Source organism: Halichoerus grypus, chromosome 5 (assembly GCF_964656455.1).
Source record: "Halichoerus grypus chromosome 5, mHalGry1.hap1.1, whole genome shotgun sequence".
Lineage (NCBI taxonomy): Eukaryota > Metazoa > Chordata > Mammalia > Carnivora > Phocidae > Halichoerus > Halichoerus grypus.
In genome coordinates, this window is record NC_135716.1 from 9,277,918 (window position 1) to 9,304,116 (window position 26,199).

Genomic DNA, 26,199 nt, shown 5'->3' on the forward strand with positions numbered 1-26,199 from the left:
GGAGAGGAAGAGGGAGAGTCCCTGCTGAGCTCAGGGCCCCACTTGGGGCTCAATCCCAGGACCTTGAGATCATGACCTGATCTGAAACCAACAGTAGGACACTCAACAGACTGAGCCACCCAGGCACCCCCAGAGGAAGGCTTTTTAAAGATGGGCGATCCTATACTTCATCTACAAAAATCTAAAAATGAGGGGAGGCAGGGTGACAAGTGCCAGGATTTTAAGAACAGAAAGACAACTGCCTCCATTATTGTAGAGGCAAAGCAGGAGATGATGGATATACATAGCTAAGCACATAGTTGTGGAAAGATGAGCAAGTTCTCATCTGGTGGCTTCTATTTCCTCAACTGAGTATGAGGCAAAGGACACCTGAGGCAAGTTAGGGAATAGAAAGAGGTGGAAAAGACTGGAAGAGGTGCAGGAAAGGTCAAGAGTAGGAAAGCAAGTTTCCAGGAGAGCAGTACCAATGCTGGTGTGCAGTGAGTATTCATCTAAAGTCGGTGGTTGTGGTGGACAAAACAATGGTCCCCAAAGACGTCCACAACCTAATCCTCAGAACCTGTGACTGAGTTAGGTTCTGTAGCAAAGGGGAATTAAGGTTGCTAATCTGCTGACCTCAAAATTATCCTGGATTATCTGGGTGGGCCCAAAGTAATCACAAGAGTCTCTAAAGGCACAAGAGAAAGTCAGAAGAGTCAGCGTTGGAGTGATGTGAAGTGAGAAAGACTTGAGTGGCCGCTGCTGGCTTTGAAGATGGTGAGGACATGTGCCAAGACACGCAGAAGCCTCTAGAAGCTGGGAAAGGCAAGAAAATGGATTCTCCCCTAGAGCCTCCCAAAAGGAGTCCAGTCTTGCTGACACCTTTGTTTCAGCCCACCGAGACCCATGTTGGACTTGTGACCTTCAGAACTTGAAGATAATAAATTTAGATTGTTTTAAGTCACTGGTATGTAGTATTCTGTGACGGCCGCAACTGGACACCACCACAGCACTCACCGCTGCATACTACAGCCCGGCCACCTCTCCTGGGCGCCCCGTGTGCTAACCATGACTCTAAGTGCTCTAATCCTCACAGTGAATACAACAAGGAAGCTACAACTGCTAGTGCCATTTTACAAGTGGAAGAACAGAGACAGAAAAGGTTAAACTGCCCAAGAAGACAGAGCTATCTTTACAAAGCCAGCCTTCAAACCCAGAGAGCCCAACTACAGAGCCTTACTCTTACCCAAAATGCGTTACCAGTGGATTTCAACGCTAACTGGAAAGCTTGTTAAAGCAGATTCCTGGGCCTCACCACCAGCAGGTCAGGAGTGGGGACCCTCCCGGATGCTGTGGATGGTATGAGACTGCAGAGTGATCCTGGAGTAGCATGGGGCTACTGTGTCTCTCCTGGCCCCCGTCTCTACACAGCTTGCCCCATGCCCTGTCACTTGGGCACAGGCATGGAAAGGGCATCTGCTGAATGCTAGCTAGCACTGTGTTAAGTAATTACAATGATTACCTGATTGAATCCTAAAAATAAAGCCACATAGCAGAAACTATTATTACCATTTTATACGTGAGGAAACTGACATTTACACAATTTAAATAACTCACCAAAGGGCACCCAAGCTATAAGCTTTGCAGTGAAGATTTGAACCCAACGCTCCGCTTTGAAAGCTGCCCTTTTATTGATGACATGCTGTATTGCCCTCTCAGCAAAGTAAATGCACAAGTACAGCCTGAGTGTAAGAATAATGGTGGAAGTCTCAGTTTGGTGTGCCAAATAAAACAGGCTGCTGTATAAGCTCTCTACGGGGTATTAGCAACAGAACAGAACTCGGCACTCTGCACCACACCTGCATTCCCCATGCCAGTCCCTGGGGCTACTGGGAATAAAGGTCCGCTGCCAGCTTCAGGGTTAGATCAACTGTAATCCGCCATGAGAAGCCCCTTCCTTGATCACTCCAGCTTCTCTACACTATAGACAGAACTTACTTTGTATCACCGTTACCTTCCCAGTAAATATTTGCGCGTGCTTCTTATCACTCTTACGATATGCTGATAAGGCTTGCCTACAAGCTCCTGGAAGGGAGTGTCTGTTTTCACAGCACAATGTTCTAGATTCTCCTTGAATTTCTCATTCTAGTTCTTTTAAATCTCTGTATGCCTTCGTTTTTTAAATATTTACAGACACAGGAAAGACAAAGAGATGACGTGACTGGCTCAACGGGACAAAGGGAAAAACTGGCAAAGATGTCACTCCGATCCCAACATGGCCGTTTCTCGTACGGACAACCGTCAGAACTTACTACGCCAGTAGAGACAAGTAAAACCTGCTAGAGAGAAGAATGCACAATCTAGCAAACACTCTCTAAGGCCCAGGAAGTAACAGAACAGAGCATGATGGTTCAAGCTACAACTAAGACTGAAGCCAGACTGCCTAGGTTTGAATCTGCTTTTCACCACTCAACAGCCGTGTGAGCTTGGACGACTCTTATTTGTTTCCGTTCACAGCTTCTAAAATGGGTCTAAGAGGCTCCACTCTTAAGCATTAGTTAATGTGAAGATGAAATAAACCACTGTATATAAAATGCCTACAGCACGTTTGGTACATAATAAGCACCAGGAGGATATGCAAAATGACAGTCAGTGTTAAGAAAGAACTTTTAAAACTCCCTGGTGGTAGTAACTGTAGAATAAAATGCATATTATATTAGGAACCTCAAGTAGGAATAATGTGAATGTTTTAAAATTAAGATGTCTTTAAAATTTTAAAGTTATTTAAAACCCCCTATTTCCAGCTTAAAGACCCCTCTTCTATTTTAATCTGGAAAAGTGTCACTTCCAAGATGAATATAAATAACCCAGAATAAATTCTCAAATGTAATAATTAATTGCAAAGATGCCTGTGATTACCCAACTCCACACCTGCTGTGTATAAAAAGCAATGCTTCTGTGCATCTTTAACTATTTGCTAGGATTCTATTTACAAAGTTAAGATTTTCATGTATAGGTCTGATTTTAAAATGTAAACAAGATATAAAGTTCTTTTCAATTAAAAAATAAAAATATATTAACATGTTTTAAAGGGTTAATGGCTCTTTAAAAGTAGGGGTAGCGTAATTGCGGAACACAACTCTGAGGTGCCAATTTTCTTGGTAACTTTTTCTCTCAGTCTTACTAATCTGGATTGCCCTCTTTCTTCCAAGTCACCAACCACCACCTCCTGCATTCTCAACGCTCTCTTACTGTGCCACCAAGTGTGGCCCGCTCATCTGTTCTTGGTCAGCACCTCCCTGTTACCTTCCCTCCGCGTGCAGGGGATCTTAGCACACTCCGATTTGGTGTCTGCTGGTGAGTCCTGGAGTAGACCTTTGTGCTGCCGCGGCAGAAAGGAACCTGAATAGCCTGCTCTTCCTGCCCTGAGTCCTGGCTGGCCCCGCTGCGGTACCCGAGTCCACCAAATCCCCTCAGCCTCTGGTCACTCGGGAGTTCACCTGACAGTTTTACCTGTGGTTTGAAGCTTCTCAAGTCTGCATGATGATACACTCTCACAGGAGGGTATTCACAAATCAAATGTGTTTGTGATTAATGGTTTTTGTTCACAATGCTCCAGAGTTTCCTGACTTCTGGTTCTCTGGAGTCTGGGCCCCACGGGGCTGTGTGTGAAGGGACGGGGTGAGGGGAGAACGGACAAGGGGCAATGCGGGCACACGAGTGCACAGGTATGTTCAAGACATTCTCTGGAAAGTAGTTTCAAGCCTTTCAATCCTCTGTTTGACCCTACGTCAAATGTACGCTGGCAGCTTTAGAGAGACAGAATGTAGAAACAATGAGAGAGGATATGGGGCCTAGCGAGAGAGTTAAAAATCTGAAGAATTTACCATCAATTACTGACTCTGAAGTTTCCCAGTTGGCTTTATAGTTTTTAAAACTCGATTTTAGGGGCGCCTGGGTGGCTCAGTCATTAATTAAATGTCTGCCTTCGGCTCAGGTCATGATCCCAGGGTCCTGGGATCCAGCCCCACATAGGGCTCCCTGCTCGGTGGGAAGCCTGCTTCTCCCTCTCCCACTCCCCCTGCTTGTGGTCCCTCTCTCGCTGTGTCTCTCTGTCAAATAAATAAAATATTTTAAAAAAATAAATAAAATAAAACTGAATTTTAGGGACGCCTGGGTGGCTCAGCCGGTTAAGCGTCTGCCTTCAGCTCATGATCCCAGGGTCCTGAGATGGAGTCCCGCATCGGGGTCCTGGGATCAAGTCCAGCATGGGGCTCCTTGCTCAGCAGGGAGTCTGCTTCTCCCTCTGCCTCCCCTCCCCCTGCTCGTGCTCTCTGACAAATAAATCTTTTTAAAAAATTAAAAAAATAATAAAACTGATTTTTAAAGGTGTTTAATGAATATGAAAAAAACCCGGGTATGACAAAAAGCATATCAATCAATACCACAAAATACTTAGGTGCCTGTCACGTAGTTTAAGAGAACACTGTCATCACTTTTGAAGGTCCCGTTGTAAAGAGAACACTCATCACTTTTGAAGGTTTCGTTGTACCATTTTCCAATTTGAACTGATAAATTCCCCACTTCAGAGGTTACCCCTGGCCGGAATTTCTGCTCACCATTCTCTTGCTGTTCTTTATGCTTTTGCTACTTTTTGTTACTATAAAGCTGTTGCTATGTTCGCATATAGTTTCATATTACAACTTTTTGATCTTTACATATATAAAATCATATTACACGTTTTCTTCAGTGATTTTAGCTTATCATTTTGTTCCTGAGATTCCTGTGGATATAGTTCATTTATTTACATGGTGATATGGATTCCACGGAATGGATGTGTGACTTCTGATGGATGTCTGGGCTGCCAGTGCTGCTAGGACATTCTCGTAAATGCCTCCTGATGGGTCATGAGAGCTTAGTTAGGAATTTTAAGTCACACGGCAGGCACAACTTGCCAATGGCCGTTTTCCACAGTGGTTGGTACCATGTCTCCACCGCCTCAGCAACATCTGATATCATCCGCCTTATGACTTTTGTGCAGATAGCAGCTAGGAAATAGATCCCACTAGGTCTTAAAAATTACATTAATGCTGCTTCTCATAAGATTGGACATCATGTTATATATTCATTTTAGCGCTCTAAGATTTCCAATTCTGTGAAATACCCGTTAAAATCTTTAGCCCATTTACCCATTAGGATATTTTTCTTTCAATTCTTGACTTGTAAGTTCGAAACAGATTCTGAATACTAATCCTTTGTCAGGTACACGTGTTGCAGTATTTTCTGATGGTTTGTGCTGTCCTTTCATCCTCTGTATAACGTTTTCTTTTTTTTCCCCTGTAAGGGAATTTTTTTTTTTTTCCTTTTATCTTTTGATCCCCTTTACCCACTTCTCCTACCTCCACCCCCTGCTTTTGGCAACGAATATTCTGTTCTCTGTATCTTTTTTTCCCCCCGCCTTAAGATTCCACACATAAATGAGATGATATGGTATTTGTCTTTGTCTGACTTATTTCACATAGCATGATGCCCTTGAGGTCCATCCACGTTGTCACAAATGGCAAGATTTCATTCTTTATTCTAATACTCCAATGTGTGTGTTTGTCTGTGTACAGCACAATTTCTTTATCCATTCATGCATCAGTGGACACTTGTTTCCCTATCTTGGCTATTTTGAATAACAATACAATGAATATGGGGTGCATTTATCTCTTCAAATTAGTGTTTTTGTTTTCTTTGGACAAATATCGCATAGCAGAACTGCTGGAGATGGTAGTTCTATTTTAATGTTTTGAGGAACCTCCATCCTGCTTTCCACAGTGGCTGTACCAGTTTGCATTCCCACCAACAGTGCAGAAGGGCTCCCTTTTCTCCACATCCTGGCCGACACTTGTTGTCTTTTGACAACAGGCATTCTAACAGGTGTGAGGTGACAGCTCATTGGGGTTTTGATTTGCATCTTCCTGATGACTGATGATGTTGAGCATCTTTTTATGTACCTTTTGGCCATCTACATGTGTTCTCTGGAGAAATGTCTATTTCGATCTTCTGCCCATTTTCTAATCAAATTGTGTTTTGGCTATTGAGCTGTAGGAGTTTTTTATATATTTTGGATATTAGCCCCTTATCAGACAGATGATTTGCAAACATTTTCTCCCATTCAGTAGGTTGCCTGTTCATTTTGTTGATGGTTTCCTTTGCACTGCAGAAACGTTTCAGTATGATATATTTCTGCTTACAGATTTTTGCTTTTGTTGTTTTTGGTATCAGATTTATGAAATCATCACCAAGACTTGTGGCAAGGAAATTACCAACTATGTTTTTTTCTAGGAGTTTCATGGTTTGGGGTCTTCTGTTCAAGTCTTTAGTCCACTTTAAAAATTTTTTTGTCTCATATAAGATAGTGGTCAAGTTTCATTCTCTTGCATACAGCTGTCTAGTCTTCAGCACTATGTATTGAAGAGACTCCCCTTTCCCCATTGTATATTCTTGGCTCCACTGGCATCAATTAATTCACCATATATACGAGTGTTTATTTCTGGGCTATTAATCTTCCACTGATCCACATGTCTGTTTTTATGCCAATACCATGATATCTTAATTACTGCCGCTTTATAGTTTGAAATCAGAAAGTGCAAGGCCTCCAGCTTTGTCCCTCTCTGGGTTGCTTTGGCTATTTGGGGTTTGTTGTGGTTCCATACAAATTTTAGGAGTATTTATTCCATTTCTTTGAAAAATGTCCTTGAAATTTTGATTGGAATTGCAATAAATCTGTAGATTGTTCGGGGTAGTTTGGGCATTTTAACAATACTGATTCTCCCAGGCCATGAGCATAGAATATCTTTCCATTTATTTGCATCTTCTTCAATTTCTTTCATTAACATCTCATAGTTTTTATTTATTTTATTTTATTTTTTTAAAGATTTTATTTATTTATTTGACAGAGAGAGACACAGCGAGAGAGGGAACACAAGCAGGGGGAGTGGGAGAGGGAGAAGCAGGCTTCCTGCGGAGCAGGGAGCCCGATGCGGGGCTCGATCCCAGGATCATGGGATCATGACCTGAGCCGAAGGCAGACGCTTAACGACTGAGCCACCCAGGCGCCTCCAACATCTCATAGTTTTTAAATATACAGGTCTTTCACTTCCTTGGTTAAGTTTATTCCTAGGTATTTTATTCTTTTTGGTACAATCATAAATGGATTGTTTTCTTGATTTCTCTTTCTGGTAGTTTGTTTTTAGTGTATAGAAATGCAAGATTTTTCTGTATTAATTTTGTTTGCCAAAACTTCACTAAATTTGTTTGTAAGTTCTAAGAGTCTTTTGAGTTTTCTGTATATAATATCATGTCACCTGCAAATAGTCACAGTTATATTTCTTCCTTACCAATTTGGAGGGCTTTTTTTTTCCCCCTTGCCTAACTGCTCTGGCTAGTACTTCCAAAACTATGTTGAATAAAATGGCGAGAGTGGGCATCTTTTTCTTGTGCCTGATCTTAGAGCAAAGGCCTTCATCTTCCCACCACTGAATATGATGTTAGCTGTGCGTTTGTCATATATGGGCCTTTATTATGTTGAGCTACATTCTCTCTATAACTGCTTTGTTCAGAGTTTTTATCATAAATAAATGTTAAATTCTGTCAAATGCTTTTTCTGCATCTATTGAGATGATTGTATGATTTTTATCCTTTATTTTGTTAATGTGGTATAACACACTGACTTATTTGCAGATGTTGAACCATCTTTGTATCCCCAGAATAAATCCCACTTCATCATGGTGTATGATCCTTTTAGTATATTATTGAGTTTGGTTTGCTAATATTTTGTTGAGGATTTTTGCATCAATGTTCATCAGGGATACTGCCCTGTAATTTTCTTTTCTTACAGTGCCATTGTCAAGTTTGGGTATTATCAGGGTAATGCTGGCCTCATAAAATGAGTTTGGAAGAGTTTCCTCCTCTTCCATTTTTTAAAGGGTTTGAGAGAAGAATCTGGTATTAATTCTTCTTTGAATATCTGGTAGAATTCACCAGTGAGGCCACCCAGTCCTCGTCTTTTCTTTGTCGGGAGGTTTCAGATTTCAATCTCCTTACTAGTAATCAGTCAATTTAGATTTTCTATTTATTTAACTCTATTTTCATGATTTAGCTTTAATAGTTTGTTATGTTTCTAGAAATTTATCCATTTCTTCTAGATTGTCCAATTTGTTGGCATATAACGCTCATAGTAGTGCATTAGGGTTCTTTGCATTTCTGTGATATCAGCTCTAACGTCTCCTGTCTCATTCTATTTATGTTTTCTTAGTAAGTCTAGCTAAAGGCTTATCAATTTTTTTTTGTTACTATCTTTTATTAACAATTCCAAAATCCCAAAAAAGACACCCCCCAAAAAAAGAATACTTGAGCTCAACATATACTAACTTCCCTACATAAAACAGAAACACATGTAATGACTTTTCTATTTATCCAATCTACTTTCACAAGGCTTATCAATTTTGTTCGCTTTTTCAAAGAATCAGTTCTCAGTTTCACTGATTTACTCTACTGTCTTTTTAATCTCTATTTCTGCTCTAATCTTTATTATTTCATTCCTTCTACTAACTTTGGGCTTTGTTTCTTCTCCTATTTCTATTTCCTTGAGACGAATAGCTGAGACTCTTGTTTCTCAAGGTAGGCATTTATCCCTAGGAACTCCTCTCTTACAACTCTTTTTTGCTAAATCCCACAAATTTTGGTATATTTTCGTTTTCATTTGTCTCAAGGCATCTTCTCTTTTTATTTCTTCTTTCACCCACTGATAGCTCAGTAGCATGTGGTTTAATCTCCACATATTCATGAAGTTCCCAGTTTTTTCCATGTAATTTCTAGTTTCATATTATTTATTGTGGTCAGAAAAGATGTTTAAGAGGATTTCAATCCCCTTAAATTTGTTAAGATTTGTTCTGTGGCCTAACATATGATCTAACGTGGAAAATGTTCTATGTACACTTGACAAGAATGGGTATTCTTCTTTTTTATAATTTTTTTTAAAGATTTTATTTATTTATTTGTCAGAGAGAAATAGAGCACAAGCAGGGGGAGGAACAGAGGGAGAGGGAGAAGTAGGCTGCCCACTGAGCAGGGAGCCCGATGTGGGACTCGATCCCAGGACACTGAGATCATGACCTGAGCTGAAGACAGATGCTTAACCATCTGAGCCACTCAGGCATCCCTATTCTTCTCCTTTTAGATGGAATGTTCTAATATATCTGTTAGGGCCCATCTGGTCTAATATGTTGTTTAAGGTGGTTTCCTTGTTAATTTGGATGGTCTCCCCACTGATGTGAGTGGGATGTTAAAATCCCCTACTATTATTGTTGCTGGGTACGTCTCCCTTTAGATCTGGCAATATTTGCTTTTTATATTTAGGTGCTCCTATATATAGTGTGCATAAATATTTATGAATGTTATATCCTCTTGCTGGACCGACCCCTTTATCACTATGTGGCACCTATCTTTGCCTCTTATTACTGTCTGTTTTAAAGTCTATTTTGTGATAGAAATAGAGCTACTTCAGCTTTTTTCTGGTTTCCATCTGCATGGACTATCTTTTCACTTTCTGGGACACCTATAATGTGAAAGTTAGTCCATTTGATGTTGTCCCATTAGGCCCTTAATCTATCCTAACTTTTTTTCATTCTGTTTTCTTTTTTGTTGCTCTGACTGGGTGAGTTCAATTGCCTTGTCTTTGAGTTCACGGATCCTTTCTTCTGCTTCATTTGGTTGCCACTGAACCCCTCTCTAGTGTAATTCTCTAATTCAGTCTAGTCAAATTTTCAACCTTTTCCTTTACAATTAACACTTTTTGTTTAGAAATCCTTCCCTGCCCCAAGATCATAAAGATGTTTTCCTATACTGTCTTTCAAAGTTTTACAGTTTTTGTCTTTCACACATTTCATCATTAATCAACCTGGAATTGATGGCTGCATATGGTGTAAAGTAGGAATCCTACTTTCATTTTTTTTCTTCACCACGTGGATTATAAATTTCTTATACCATTTACTGAAAGGTTTATCCTTTATCCTTTATCTGCTAATCTAAGAATGCCAGCTGTGTATAAACTGAGTTCTGATATATGTATATGCTTTGGACTATCCATCCTGTCCTTAATCAATATGTCTATTCTTCCAAATGCCTCACTGCCTTAAACTATAGTTGAATAGTAATTTTTCTCTTTATTCTTTAAGATGGACTGTATTATTTTTGGCTTCTTACTCTTCCACTGTAAGTTGCAGAATCAGCACTGAATCTATAGATGTATTTAGCACGAAGTGGCTGGCATCTTTTCAATATTCAATCTACTAACCAGTGAACATGAATTGTCTCCCATGCTTTAGTCCTTCTTTGTTTCTAAATCAGGTTTTATAATCAGCTAGTCATAATGTTTTTTTCTAAATGTAAGGAAAAATGAATGTATCAAATGGTTTTTGTACATATATAAGGACAGTAATGTTTATTGTCCTGCATCTGTTACTGTGGTGAGTTTCACTGATTTTTTCAAATAATTTTTTTTTTTTTTTTTTTACATTAAGAAAACTCTACCCTCAATGTGGGGCTCAAACTCACAACCCCAAGATCAAGAGTCGCCTGCTCTCCTGACTGAGCCAGCCAGGGTCCCCTGATTTTCTAATGTCAAACCAACTTTGTATTCCAACCCTTTGTGGTCCTATGTTTTAAAGCACTGCTGGATTTAATTCTGTAACACTTATTTATGGGTTCCGTATCTATGTCCATAAATGAGAAAAGCCTATGACGGTCCTTTCCCATACTGTTCTGATTTTGAGCAAAGTTATTTAAATAATCTAAAATGAATCTGGAGTTGCATTAGTTTCCTAGGGCTACTCCAACAAATCACCACAAATCTGGTGGATTAAAACAACAGAAGTTTATTTTCTCATAGTTCTGAAGGCAAAAAGTCCAAAATTAGGTGTCAGCAGGCCAAGTCTCAAGGGGCAAATCCTTCCTTGCCTCTTGCAGTGACTGGTGCTTGAGAGCCTTGGCTTGCAATGCAGCACTCGAATCATGGCCAGGGCCCCCACATGGCATTCTCCCCTGTGGGCTCCAAATCACCCTCTCCCTCCCAAGATACGAGCCGTCGGCCTTAGGGTCACTTTACTTCCAGATGATCTCATTTTTAATCACATCGGCAAAGACCCCATTTCTAAATAGTCACATTCACAGGTACAAGGGTTGGAAGTTGGACATATATTTTTGAGGGACACCATCCTTCCCACTGTAGGAGTGTTCTTTTTCTAAATTCTGAAATGATTTATGTGAGTTTGGCATAATCTACTCCTTCAGTGTTTGGTAAAACTTGGCAGCAGAAACTTTTGGGGGCAGGACTTTTTCTTTGTGACAAGATTTTAAAATACTAATTAAATTTCCTTCCAGGTTTGAAGACTATTCAGGTTTGTACCTTCTTCCTGAGTGAGTCTGGTGTCTGGCAAATGTCCATATGTTCATCTAACCTCTCAAGTTCACTGGCATAAAGTTGTTTATATTTTTCTTCTTTTTATATATGGAACATCTGTAGTTATATTCTCTTTAGTTCCTAATACTGTTTATTTGTGCATTTTGTCTTTTTTCCTTAACCAGTGTTCCCAGACATTTGATTTTATTAGTTTTCTAAAAAAGTTAATTTTGGCATTTTTTATTTCTTCCTAGTATTTTTTGTTCACTAATTTCTACTCATACGTTTATTATTCACTTCTACTTTTTTTGAGCTTCCTCATTTCTAACTTCTTAAGCTGGAGGCTTAGCTGATTTTCAGTCTTCTTTTCTAATATAAATATGTATGGCAATGCATACTCTTCTTATAAAAGTGGCATTTTAACTACATTCTCAAGTTTTGGTACGTATTTTTTAATATCTTATTTACCTTCCCTCTGGTACTGGCTCAACTGGTTAAATACCCAACTCTTGGTGTCGGCTCAGGTCATGATCTCAGGGTTATGAGATTGAGCCCCACCATCGGCTCTGCATTGTGCGTGGAGTCTGTCTGAGATTCTCTCTCCCTCTCCTTCTGCCCCTCCCTCCTGGCTCACGTGTGCATGCTCTTTCTCTTTCTCAAATAAATCAATCTTTACCTTCCCTTTGGTACTGTTCTCTGATCCATGAATTATTTAAAAATGAGTGGTATGATTTCCAAACATACGGGGTTTTTCTATTATCTTTTTAATATTGATTTTACTGTAGTCAGAAACTACAGTCTGCATTATCCCAATCTTCACAATGTGTTCAATTTGCTTAGGGTGGCATCATGCAATTTTGGCACGTTTGCATCTGAGAAAACTGTCTGCTCTGCAGCTCCTGAGTTCAGTGTCCGTGAGAGGGCTGTGAGATCACCTGTGCTGCTGCCACCTTTCTTATCCTTACAGAATATTTTTGAGTTTTGTTAATTTACTAATTACTAAGAAAGATACTGTGAATTTACTCAGTTATAAAATTTAAAAATTTTAGGGGCACCTGGGTGGCTCAGTCAGTTAAGTGTCCAACTCTTGATTTCAGCTCAGGTCATGATCTCAGGGTCATGAGACTGAGCTCTGTGGTGAGGCTGCTTAGGAGTCATTCTCTCCCTTTCCCTCTCCCTCTGTCCCTCCCCTCCCCTGCTCATGCACATTCTCTCAAAACAAAATTTTTTTTAATTTTGCATCTAGGAACTTATAAAGTGAGTTGAACCTTTATCATTATACATTAGCCTATCTCTAGGAATGATTTTCCCTTAATGACTATTTTATTTGATATAAATATATCTACTCCAACTTTCCTTTTGGTTTGTATTTGCTCACATTTTTTTCCATGCTTTTATTTTTCAACATTGCTCTGTCCTCTCCATCCTTATATTTAGATTTATCTATTGAAAATAACCTATAACTGGATTTTTTAAATCAATTATGATAATCTCTTACTATAATTACAGATATATTTGGATTTATACCACCTTATTTTTTAATTTGTATTTTTCTTCTTTTCTATGTTTTTCTCTTTGTATCCACCTTCTTTTGGATGGTTTTTTCATTACATTTTCTTACCGTCTATTTTGGAAATTATACCCTAAGCTTCAATTTTTAGTATTCATGTTAGAAATTCTACAAGGCAGATTTAACTTGTTAGAGCCTAAAAGCAATGTATTTCTTTTGCTCTTCCACAACAATACAAGACCTGAAAAACACTGAAATACAAGCATGCCTCTCTCAATTTACAAGCTATTATTACTGTCACATATTTTTGTGCTCTGCCATTTTGTTTTTCCCCACAAATCAAAATGATTTATATAATCAATGTTCAGACTTATCCACATATTTACATTTTCTTTGCTCATCCTTTCTTCTGGCATCTCAAACCTTCCTTTGTCATCGTTCTCCTTCAGCCTTCAAGTACAGGATAAGGATATCCTTTAGACAGGGTATTGATAGAAAAATCATTTTCTTTTTCAAGTTCTTCTAAAAATACCTTTATTTCATCCTCATTTTTGAAAGCTACTTCAAGGGACTGTAATTCTAGACTGAAAAGAATTCCTTCAGTAGCTGAAGCACACCTGACAAGGGTATCCAATCCACCATGATGCTGGAAATGAAAGTCTCTAATCGGCTGCAACAATTAGTGTACAGATGGATTAATTTACAGATTATAGTAAACAAAGTTGCGTATTTTCTAAATCAGCAAGACAAGGAAAAGCTACAAGGACTTCTTAAGTTCTCGACAACATGTGGATCTTACCCTATCTTCACTTTGGTAGAAGGACACAGAAAAATTGAAAGAATCTGAGAATTTTAAAAAACAGGAATCACCATTTTAGCATACTTACCATGCTGCTTGGATTTCTTTTTCTTTTTCTTTTTCTTCTTCTGTTTTGGTTTGTAATGATCTTTGTCTTTCTTCTCTTTTCTTTCCTTATCCTTCTCTTTTCTCTTACCTAAACGACACAAGTGACAAAGTTAGCCATCATGACCAATCCTGAGCTGTCGTTCTGCGGTTAACCTAAAAGCAGCATTTATGTTTTAATCAGCTATTCCAGTCACCTGCCCAGTGGATGGATTCAATTAAACTGTTCCTGTCATGAGTCTGGAACTCCTGATTAGCTTATTGGGCTCTAAGAGGGGGTCTTCATTAGCAGTGTTGAGAAATCCCAACTCCTGACACCTTGAAGTTAACACAGACAGTAGTTAAAATCTTAAATGAGTAATATACTCAGTTCCCTGATGTGGCAAGAAATAAACTCCATAATTTAAGAAAGACCTGACTGAGAAGACTCAGTATTTCCACATAGAATTTAATGAGAAAATATATTAGATTTAAAAAAGAACTTAATGAAATTTTTTCCTTTGGAAAAATTAAATCAATCCATAAATAATTCCTTCAGTCTTCCAATACTTCCCAGTGTGTACAACAATGAAGGCGAAGAACACAAAGCAAAAAACTTATTTCATTAAACTGATTTTTCCCCAAATTTTAAAATACGCTTTTTTCCCCCCAATATGTACTTTAAAGAAAATGAATGGATGTTAAAGCAGTGTCCCAGGGTACTTTACTTAAAATTGGTTCATCACATATACTCAACTATTGCTCCAACTCAGAATGATGTAGCCTACAATATGTCAAACATATTTAAACAACTTCAGGGACCCAAGCTCCAGTGAGCTAATCTACAGACTATTTAAGACTATCATCAATTATTGCAAAACTTTTCGTCATTATAGCACAGAAGACAGAAAAAAAAAAAGCAGAAAACTCAGTAACTTTTTTATAAAGTCGGTTAAAGAAGAAAGTCTGACAAAAAAAAAAATGACTATTTTAATTCATCATCCATTCCCTAAGTCTCAACAATATTAAATGGTGGCTTATTTTTAAATAGCCGTAACTGTAAAGATGTTCAAAAACACAAAATTCTCAGTGAAAGCCTTAGACTCCCTTGACCAAAAAAATACACATAACATATGTGTTTAAGAAATCATGTATCTGGAGCTGAATAACACTAATAAATACTAAAACAGATGATCACTTACACCTAAAGGAGCACTAACAGGTAAAAAGTAAGGGACAGACTATGTCCTCCCACTGCCAAGCCAATAGTCTTTTGCTTAAAGATTACTTTCTGTTCATACCAAATGCTGTTGAGCTTTTTTCTTCCAATTTCACTTTTTTTTCTGTTTTCGATATTCCTGCAGGTTTAGGGGGGAAAATAGGTAAGTTTAGTCAGAAAAGGTTTAAAACTATGGGACAATGTTTTACATTACAAGTGCTCACAAAACCCTACTTAAGACGCTTTTCTCCTAAAGGTCTACATATTTTATTTCCTGAACTAGTGACAAAGAAGTGGGATTTCTTACTTCAAAAGACTGATAAATTAAGAATGATTTTTGTTCCTTCAGACTACCCACATTAAAATCCTGGTTCCACCGGGTTAATAGCTGTTTGGCCTTGAACAAATCATTTAATCTCTCTGTGCTTCAGTTTCCTTATCCGCCTAATAGGAATGACTCTCTACCTCACGTTATGAGTATTATGTGAGTCAAAACACATAAAATGTTTAGACCAGTGTCAGAGTAATAGTAAGTGCTTTTTTTCACTTTCTCCTCTGTGGTGTGGTAATAATTGAAGACTACACCATTTCTAGAAATAGCATAAATACGGGTCCAAACATTTAAAAAGTTAGATAAATGTACTGGGCAATCCGTAAGAATCTATTCTGGCACCACAGCCTTGGGCAATCCAGATGCTGAAATGCATCCCAGTGGTAGGTCCGATGTAATGTGTCCGCTTCTGTGACAACGTGAATGCTATTCAGGTCATCCATATGAAATATTAAACTTCATATTAAAGTATACTGGTTTTCAACAATGTGCATGTAATTTTTAAACTAATACTTAATTTCTGTTGCCTAAAATAAACTTGTACCTTTGAACTCCATCATAAATGTGTTGTTAGGTAATGATAAAAGCCAAAATATAATTATTTTACAAATCATTTTTGGTCTTTATCTAAATGTAAAACACAAAAGCTCATTTACACATTAAAAATATACACCTTCATGACATTTGGGTACTATTATAGTCCAAAATATATTTTTAAACCAGTACACCTCAGTAATGGTGTAGCTGACACACATACATTTAACCAAGCTTCTCAACTCATATTCAACCATTTCCAATGCTAATATCTTATGTGTATCTAAGGTTAATCTAAGAAAAATATTACAATGCATTTAAAATATAATTTGTCTATCATGCTTTAATACAGCCACTCACAAGGTTTGTTAATCTTTAAGTCACTCCAATACAGAATATTTTATATAATTTAAGCTTAATAAAAATACAAAAATACCACTCAACTTGAATTAAATGTTAATAAGGCTCTAATAAGTTAAGTTTCAAATTAAGTAAGAATATTGATAGTCTCTTTGACAAAAAAAATCTCTCACAATAAAAAATGAACATCAGCATAAAGAGAAATATAATTAAATAATTAATTTAAATTTCCATATTATCAAGACTATTGAACAAATGCAACACTTCCTTTATTTTTTTTATTTCTATTTCTTTTTTAAAGATTTTATTTATTTATTTGTCAGAGAGAGAGAGAGAGAGCACAAGCAGGGGGAGTGGCAGGCAGAGGGAGAGGCAGGCTTCCCGCTGAGCAGGGAGCCTGACTCGGGGCTTGATTCCAGGACCCCAGGACTGTGACCTAAGCTGAAGGCAGACGCTTAACCGATTGAGCCACCCAGGCATCCCACAACACTTCCTTTAATAGTTACTATTTATTAACTACTAATTACATCGTGGAAATTCCACGTTTGATGCGTTTTTCCTGAAAATAATGAGGCACTTACAAGAGGAACAATGAGAAAGGGGCTTCTGAGTCCAAAGTGGTGGCAGACATGCTCAGAAGCAGCCCTTGATTGTGATTATTGCCTTGCAGATCCCCAACCCTATGGAGCACGGAATCCAAGGTGATTCAAAGGAAAACTGCCTTACTGGGCTGCCTTCACTCACTGGACCCTGTGGGATCCCTCAGGTACTTGGAGGACAAATAAAACGTCTATGAACTGCTCACTGCTCCAGAACACAGGTCAGCGCAGAACAGAGATAATCACTCCCAGAGTGCTTTCAGAAAGGACTAGGTCTAGATACAGTTTTCACGTGTTCCAGTGGTCCCCAAACCTTTTGATTTCTTGACTGATAAATTTCAGAAGTAAAACTGAGGGACTGACAAAGGGTTGTCAACATTTTATATAAGGATATTAAAATAAATATTCATCGCTGCAATAATGACAGGACTTCTAAAAACATACCTAAATAGAAAAATAAAATAGACCTATTCGAGAATTCAACAAGAGAAAAACTTAGTTTTATAAGAAGTTCACTACCTTATGCTTATTTCACCATGTGCTGGAATTTGGGAGCCAAAGAATGAGGATATCAGTTTATTGAATAGTGATTTTTAAACTAAATTTTATCAACAGAACACTTTCTTCAAACAAAATATTACAGGATAGTCCAATACATAATACAAAAACCAAAAAAAAGAACAATAAAAACAAACAGAGCTATGTAAAGAGAGAGAGGTCTCTGCACAGCATCTGCCTGCACACAACATAAAACCCAGCAATGCAGGGGATTTCTCAAGCCCCTTCCAGTATGCTAACTATCTGTAATTCCTCTGGCTAAAAACAAGGCTATTCCCTGAGACTCTCCATGGAAACCCCAGGCTCTGTAGGAGCCATGAACATTTGGTGTGGGGGTGGAAGTAGATTACGGAGTCCCTGGTTGTAGTTTTGTTTTGCACAATTCTGGAAAAAAAAAAAATGAAAAACACGTAAAAAGGCTTTTAAAAAGTAAATGCAAAGTTGAGGTAAGACACTGGACTAAAACCTATCTATTTAAAGTGCTAGCACATGGGGCGCCTGGGTGGCTCAGTCGTTAAGCGTCTGCCTTCGGCTCAGGTCATGATCCCAGGGTCCTGGGATTGAGCCCCGCATCGGGCTCCCCGCTCCGCGGGAAGCCTTCTTCTCCCTCTCCCACTCCCCCTGCTTGTGTTTCCTCTCTCGCTGTCTCTCTCTCTGTCAAATACATAAATAAAATCTTAAAAAAAATAAAATTAAATAAATAAATAAAATTAAGTGCTAGCACAGTGCCACAGCCCAGGCAAGCAGTCCACAAGTCAGAGCTTCTGTGATTATTACTGGCTCACCCTTTCCTACACTGAGCTTCCTTATCTTTTTAACTCCTTAAAGAGGTAAGAGCAATTCGGTGTTTGTTACACATACATTCAGCAGATAAATGAGCAAATGAGCTAACATTTCCAGATAGTACCAAAACTAAGGTTCTATCCTCACTTAAAACTGCTTGGCTCTGTTAGATAAAGCACTCTAATAATAAAATGAAAACAAAGGCATCAATTTTTACAAGGGTACCAATGATTTCTTTGGGGAATGGGGGCAGCGATAATATTCTTCACCTCGATTACCATCATGTTGGCATGGTTCCCAGTAAAAGAATGTAGAAGGATTAGTGCGAGCTCGTTATCTCTACAATTAAAAATAAAATTTTAACCTGTTAAAGAACAGGTGTATGTGATAATTTGCATAATCGCAATCCTTTACCACGATTTTTAAACTCAGCAATGTGCACATCTCTTCCACACACAAAAAAGTGAAAATCTAAGTCTGTTAAACTATTTTACAGCTCATGACCAACATCCTCATCATTCTAAACACCCCAAGAGTTTCAATTTGACAAAAATAGCCCAGAAAATGTCTTTGATACAAGTTTGGATAAATAACGCTTTCTACAGATGTTTTAAAATTCAAAGGTAACAAAATTTACTTTTATAATGAAGATGGAAACCCACCAACCAGCAAAGCAAACACACATGTATTATAGAAAAAAAAAGAAACAAAAACAAAACCACCTGGTACTTTGTACATGAGTACAGAGTCCTTGGGAAGCAGAAAGAAGTCCAACAAAGACTGCAAAGCAGTTGAGAAAAGGTAGATAACAAAAATGTTAGGAGAAAAAAGCATGCAAACCACTCAGAATTTCAATGCAAGTCAGAGAGACTCACAAAGTTTTAATAAAAAGGTGTCCAATTAGAATATGACCTGAATTCCATTTCTTTCTCCAAAAATAAAAAATTAAAAGGGGTAATAGAAATAAATTAGAATCCCCATCACGCCACATTCAAACACTGTGACTGTGTTCAACCCTCTAATAAACGGACTTTCAGTAATTAACATTTAAGCCATGCATTTCCTTGATTTAAGCAATTAAAAGTTGCCAGTCGTCATCACATGCAGAGGATCCTCACTCTTCAGCACATCGACAAATTCATCATTTTACAAATCTAAACTCTCTACCATTCACTTCTCCAGAAAACTGTCTTACTACTGTGACTTTATCAAAGTTATTTCCAAGACTTAGAAACAAAAAGAATATTGTGCCTTCTCTCTCCCCAAAAACATTTTAACTATTATGAGAAACAAGAACCACGCCCCAGTCATAATTAGCAGTATGTCCATAAATATGGTAGAAATTCTGAAAAAAGACTAGGCTAATACTCTGATTAGAAGCAAAATCATTTCTATCAAGAATTTCCATTCTGTATGCAATCACTACTTGGACATTTCAGGATATACAATCTAACATCACTCTTAGTTATTATATAGCTGCTTATACTGGTCTATGTTTCAGTGACATTACTATTAGAATATATACATATTTCCTTATATATATATTTAAAAAGAATACAATATTTTTACAATATACAAAATACAATATATTTAAAGAAAATACAAATATTTTCAAATGCACATCTAAAAATAATTTTCCCAAAAGATACAAATCATTATAACTTTTAACATATTTTTCATATAACCAGTACCACAAAAAACTACAGATTATTAAGGAGCTGGAGAAGACCTTCATCAGGAAAAATATCTCGAAAAGTCAATGGTAATTCAGAAATTTTGTGGGGAAAGGGAAAAGAAAAAATTAACTACCCTACGGATAGAAGGGGTTTGGAAAAGGACTCAAAGACAATGGATCAGATTTGGGAAATGACAAATGTTTCAAAACCTATAAATCTTCAGATTTGGGCACTGATTTTTTTTTTTTTAAACAAAATATAGAAACAAAGTAACTTTAATCTTTATTGGTAAAAATCAAACTGTGGAAAACTGAGTATTTAATATATTTTTACTCTGAAAGACGGTAAAGGCAGTAATCTAAAAAGTAAGTTACTTCAATCATTTTATTTTAGTATGTGCCACCACCGGAAAAGAGCAAGCTCTATTTTACACTTCATCTGATGAGTTGGTAAATAAAGTGACTCTAGGGAAGGTGCTATTAAAACAATCACTCCCAATGTTCTAGGCTGCAGATCAAGAAAGAGTCTTACATTTTTCTTCATTTCTGGCTCAATTCAGACTTCTCTCATCCATCTAACTCCAAATTAGTAATTTACTAGAAGAACATTTGAAATTAGTATTTGCCTTTTTTATAAATCAGGTATACTCTTTGGTTGAGGTTAAAATTCTATAAAACTTCCAAATAAAACAATGTAACCTTATCATATGTTACAGTATCATAAAATCGTCCACCAGCCAAATGTGTTATTGGCTGATTTTACACATTAGACTCCCAAAATAACAGTATAACAAATGACATTTAAATTTGGGAGATTCTGACAGCAAATGTGGGAGTACATTTAAGGTATACGGTTAAAAGTTAAGCCATGTGTTTCTTAAATACTACATTCTATTAAATCCTTAAACCAAAGTTCTGATCCCATTAAGTATTTTCTGGCTTCAAAACCAAGAACTCCTGTAATTATTTTTAGCTCTAACAATTCCTATTTTTAGTTGAAATAGGATATAAGAAAGAAGCAAGGAGAAGGAACTCTGATTAAAGTGACAAAACAGGAAGTCAGTCCAGGGAAAGTGATGGTAAATGGTCTCCCAAAAGAACTTTTGACAGAGAAACCCTATCTCCCATAGAGGTTACATAAAAGTATCTCTAAAGAGGAATTACATATTAAAATAATGTAATTAAACATCAAAATGTCTACACCCTCTAACTGCAAGCCTAGCTACTTGTAAAATGAATCTTTTTTACCTGATGCTGTTGGAGCTCCTCTTCCATCAGCTATTGCTTTGGAAGAAGGATTTGTAAGCATCTGTGTGTCTTCCTTTTCTGCCCTGGGACATTCATTATGGTAAGCGGGGTCTGAGGCTAGCGGTGCTGAAACTTCTGAACCACGACTTAAGTCAAGAGGGAGACAGGGTCCCAGCTTCTCAAGTGACAAATGTGCAACATCAGGCACTATACAAAATAAAGAATGTAATTGAATATTAACACAGATAAACTGGCTCCGTTAATATCAATGTGGATTAAAATGTTATCTAAGTTAAACAGTGCCTGGCACAACAGAATGCACTCAATAAATATCTGTCGAGTAAACCAAGTGCTTCTAAATCCAAAAGATGTAAGAAGGAAAAAGAAGAAAATTCTCAATGTTTTCAGAATCTTTATCTCTTTTATGTTTGGTTCTATAGGAAATCAATATACATTACCCTCTGGTACTGAAGACTCTTGCTGATTTTGAGAACTGATGGAGAATACTTTCCCATCAGTGGCTGGAGAGGGAGGAGAAACCTTTTCTACGGAATCATCAGGCATGGGCAAGGTGGCTAAGCGCTGAGATCTTCTTCTCCGCTCACTATGCTTGAAAGGTCTAGGGGGGTTCACAGGCTGTGGAGAACCTAGAAAAAGATCTTCAATGTTCACGAAGCAGACACATGCCAGGATCATCTTATAATATTTAAGGAGATAAATGGGAAAAATGATTCAAATTCTGCCCTCTGATGTTGTAAGGTATCCACAAGGAACAGCATGTTCCAAAAGTAATCATAGGCAAAAACTGTGCCCTCATTCACAAAAAAGTTAAATCAAAACTTCTAAAATCTAAAGCCTACTAGAACCAAAAGAAAAAAACATGGAACATTGATTTCAGGTAGTTTCCCAAGTGACAGACTACAGTTAATTCTCTAATTGCAGATCATTGTGTTAGTTGTTATTTTTCCTTTGGGAAAATAGTCTCTGTACAGCTGAGATTTTTTAAAAATTAAAAAAATATATATATATTCCTTTTGCTACATTACAAATCTAGAAACTCGAAGGGAAAAAAAGGCAGGGGGCATAGGTGACAAAAATCTGACATGCATTGTAGAGTTAGTGCTTCACTTGCCAAAATAAAACTAACGTAAATAAGTTTATCCCACCCTCATTCCCACAAATGGATTTTTATAAACATAAGTTTGGGCCTGATTCATTAAAAAAAATTGAACACAAACAACTTTAAGTACTTACAGGCAAATAATGAGGACTTTAAAAGAACAGAACACTATTCTTGTCCTCATTTTTTTTTTTTTATAACCAACTTGGTAGGTCAATTAAACATCTTCTAGCTATGTAACACAAAAGTTTGGAAATTTGTTTTTTTTTTAACCTTTAGTTTTCTTCTTTCTACGTGGCATGTAAACATGTTAGAAGAATTTAGAATAGGCAGGATTACACAGGCCAATACACTCATGTTATCTTAACTTAGAAGGAGGAAATATGAGTGGCCTAAAGAGGCTGATGCTTTGGGTATTTAAAAGTAATTTTACAAAAATCAAAACAAAAAAAGACATGGTGATAATTGAAAAAATGAAAGAATAAAATTCAATTGCTGTAACACTGTGGCTATAATACCAAAATACAGAACAATTTCAAAATAAAATACTTATCAATGTCACGTGACATTGTGGTGACTACTAATGACATCATTTCATGATAAATGCCAAAATGAAATGAAGCTTTATGAGGAAACAACTCAGCTTTTCTGTTCCCATTCTTTCTACCCATTTATTAAAAAGAACAAAACCAAACCAAGAAAGTACCAAAGCCTGCTCAAAAATTCAAAAATATGGTTTGGTAGAAAATATGGCAACTGAATTGAAGAAGAGGTGACTATATCTGACTGCTAAAAGTATTCTCAATGCCAACATTTTTCATTGTGGAAGATATGATATGGAAGAGTTCATAAGAAAATGTGTCACATTCATTTACTAGTCAGGATACTAATTCACTTGATGTATAAATTGCCAAAGGGAAGTATCTCTTTATCCAGCGCCTTCCCATGTAACGGTTTTTCGTATGTCTCTAACTTAGAATACTAAACTAACAGGAGAAACACAGGGTCATCTTCTTTTATATATCCAGACCCATGATGGAAGGCTATTTTATAAAGACTAATAAGTTAACTACCCTGAGATTAGTGGTATTGAAACAGTAAAATCTTTAAAAATAAGATCAAGGAAGCATTCTTCTTCCTTTGTTAGTAAAAATAAATTGAAATTTGTACTCCAAATCCCAGAACAAGAATGAATAAAATGTACTGCAGGGGGATACAGACAAATGGGGACAATAACTAGATCTATCCATAAGAATAGTCTTAGGAGTTGAGGAAAAAATATCCAGTGTGAGTCTTTCTCTCTCTTTGTTTTGTTTTGGTTTGGTTTTTTGTAATGAATCAGGCCTCTCATTGTGCTTGGATTATTATTATTGAGGATAGCCAAACTACAGTTAAGAGTTTGCGTTATTAAATGGTAAGGTTTCTCAACCAGTACAGTCTCTGTACAATAAATCAGTCAGAAATGTATATGCTTTTTGCCCCTGAAATAGTTTTAAGCCTTCCCTATCATATCCACTTAAGTTTGAATCTGTAAAAAGCAACTTCATAAAAATACAATATAACTACAATCAAACTGTTTTTAATGTATCTTATAGGATAAGTAACTATTTTTTAAAAATCTGTGCTCACTAGTTTTATTTATCACTGAAGAAGAAAGCTGAGATACAAGCGTCAAATCCTCGACTTGTATTAATTCTGGGGAAAGTGGTGATTTAGGGGGTTTTATACACCCAGAAGAATCTCCAGATTCATGTTTGCATTTCTTGCTGCGAGCCTTCCCTGAAGACAAAGTTGAGGATAACAGTGCAGGTTTCTGAGTGTTGGCAGAACTGCTAATGTCAGCTTCATTTTTTTTCTGACTTTGAGGTTTAGGTGAAATCGCCTGAATAAATAATAAAAAATTGATATTTTTATTTTGGTTTCTTCATTTTTGTTCTTGTATTCTATTTTGATTGTTAAGCAACTTTAGTATCCAAAAACATTGTTAAGCAACATATAACATTTCTATTACAAATGAAAAACCAAAAAGAACCCCACAAATTATTAACTAAAAGTTGAATAGGCTATCTTTAAAGGGATGCTGTCAACTTTTAGTGTGACTACTTAAAAATATATTATTCCTAATATTCTCAGAATATAAAATTTTATCTTGATGGACAAAGATTTTCACAGTATTACACTGAAATATATTTCATTTGAAACCATAATTACCAACTACACCTTAATAACAATTAGGTAAATAAAGAGCATGTTCATTTTTTAGGGCAGTAAAGGAATACATTTAAGCTTCTGACTTTTAGAAGTTTTCTTATAAAACAATCTCTTTTATCAAGCTGAATGCAGAGGTGTAAGTAGACAGTCTCCCTTTAAAGAAAGATCTCAACAGGAAAACAATGACCAAATTAACGAAACATTATCTTTAACTCATTTTAGTGCTGAAGGCTAGAGTTTCATAAGCATAATGCATCATGAAATCAAAGCCACCAGCAATACAGAGTTAAAAGACTAAAAAACAATACAAAACAAGCAACAACAAAAAAAAAACCAAGGAGTAAAACCAAGTGTAAGTTAAAAACATTGGATTTAAAAACAAAATACGTCGCATTCTTAGATGAGAATTTTTACCTTCCTCCTGCCAACTGATACTTTTAAAAAAAAATTAGAACTTTGTCAGTTCTTTCATAAGGATATCTTTATTCATTTGGCAGTAAAATTTCCTACCTATGTAGAAATAGATGTGAATGTGTCCAAAGACAACAGAGAATAGCCACATTGGATGGATTTACAATCTATGGTGTGGGAATGCCTATGCTGTATCTCTTTCTGACACACGTATCTGAGAGCAAAAGAGGAGATACACTTTTTTAAAAAATCCATACTAAGATAGGCCTCTATAAAACAGAATCAAATTGCTAGCACTATGAACAACATGCTTGTCCCCAGGAAACCTTTTTACTTCCTGATCTTTTGTGAGGGGTGACCATCAGGTCAGCAGTCTGCAGTTCTCTGGAATATGAAAGATCATTGTCTGGGGACCAAACAGCCTACTGCTCCCACTAAGATACAAGGCACTCAAATTTTGGTGTACAGTTGGTATTAAGTAGGGCACCTTTGGATGCCCTACAGATGTGGCATGTCAGACATACCACATAAAAGGGCTGGTGTCAAGTGTCCCATTCATTCAGTTGTCATCATTTCTATTCTTGAATTTACTCATTACACATGTGTATAAGTGCAGATTAATCATTTGAAAAAGTACTCCATAAATGGAAAGGATTCCTAGACTTATCATAAAAGGTGTTGCCAGAAAAGTAATTAGAGCCATTACTTGTAAATAAACAATTTTATTGTTCATCTTCACATATGTGAGAGACATCACTACAGCATCCAGTACTCTCGAGTTACAAAGTTATAAAACAAGATTTTAAAACTTAAATTAGTATCTTGATAAGGTGCTTAACTTCTAAACAAGGACAAATTAACATTTTTAAAAACTTACTGAATTATGCATCTAATGCAGGTTTATCCAAAAGTAAATATAACATGACAATTCCCTAATACAATTAAATAAGCTATAATTAATATCTGAGAATTGGGGTTCAAAACCACACTTTGAATTTTTTAAAAGTGTAAATAAAGGAAATCCATTAGCACAGTAAGTTCTGGCTATAGGCCTGTCATCAATCTATGTCATGAGCGACATTATTTTACTCATTAAGACAACAGAGGTTAGTGACAATCAATACCTCTCCGTTAAGTCTGGAGTAGATACCAATACTCGTAATTGAGAGTTTTATAACTCGGCTTTTTAACTTTGAAGCAGGGCAAACAGCATAAAAATTAAGAGTTTGGTTACAAAACATTTTCACAATGATATCAATCTGAATGACAAAAAATGAGGGAACAGCACTTATGTTCCTTAAAAATCTAAAATAATTTACAAAGTTTTCAGTA

General features: G+C 36.8%; 1 protein-coding gene across 16 annotated transcripts in view; it reads right to left on the minus strand.

Annotated features, from left to right (window-relative positions):
• The window catches only part of PHF20L1 (PHD finger protein 20 like 1), an 85,291-nt gene that overhangs the window by 22,657 nt on the left and 36,435 nt on the right, over nt 1-26,199 (minus strand). For 15 of the 16 annotated variants that reach the window (XM_078071988.1, XM_078071990.1, XM_036091143.2 and 12 more), the window contains 5 exons: nt 23,875-24,127; nt 21,584-21,772; nt 21,126-21,332; nt 15,120-15,176; nt 13,823-13,930 (listed from right to left, as the gene is read on the minus strand). In XM_078071988.1, coding sequence (XP_077928114.1) covers nt 13,823-13,930; nt 15,120-15,176; nt 21,126-21,332; nt 21,584-21,772; nt 23,875-24,127 — 814 coding nt within the window. Of the gene's footprint in view, nt 1-13,822; nt 13,931-15,119; nt 15,177-21,125; nt 21,333-21,583; nt 21,822-23,874; nt 24,128-26,199 lie in introns of all 16 variants that reach the window. The other variant, XM_078071993.1, reaches the window with a different exon arrangement.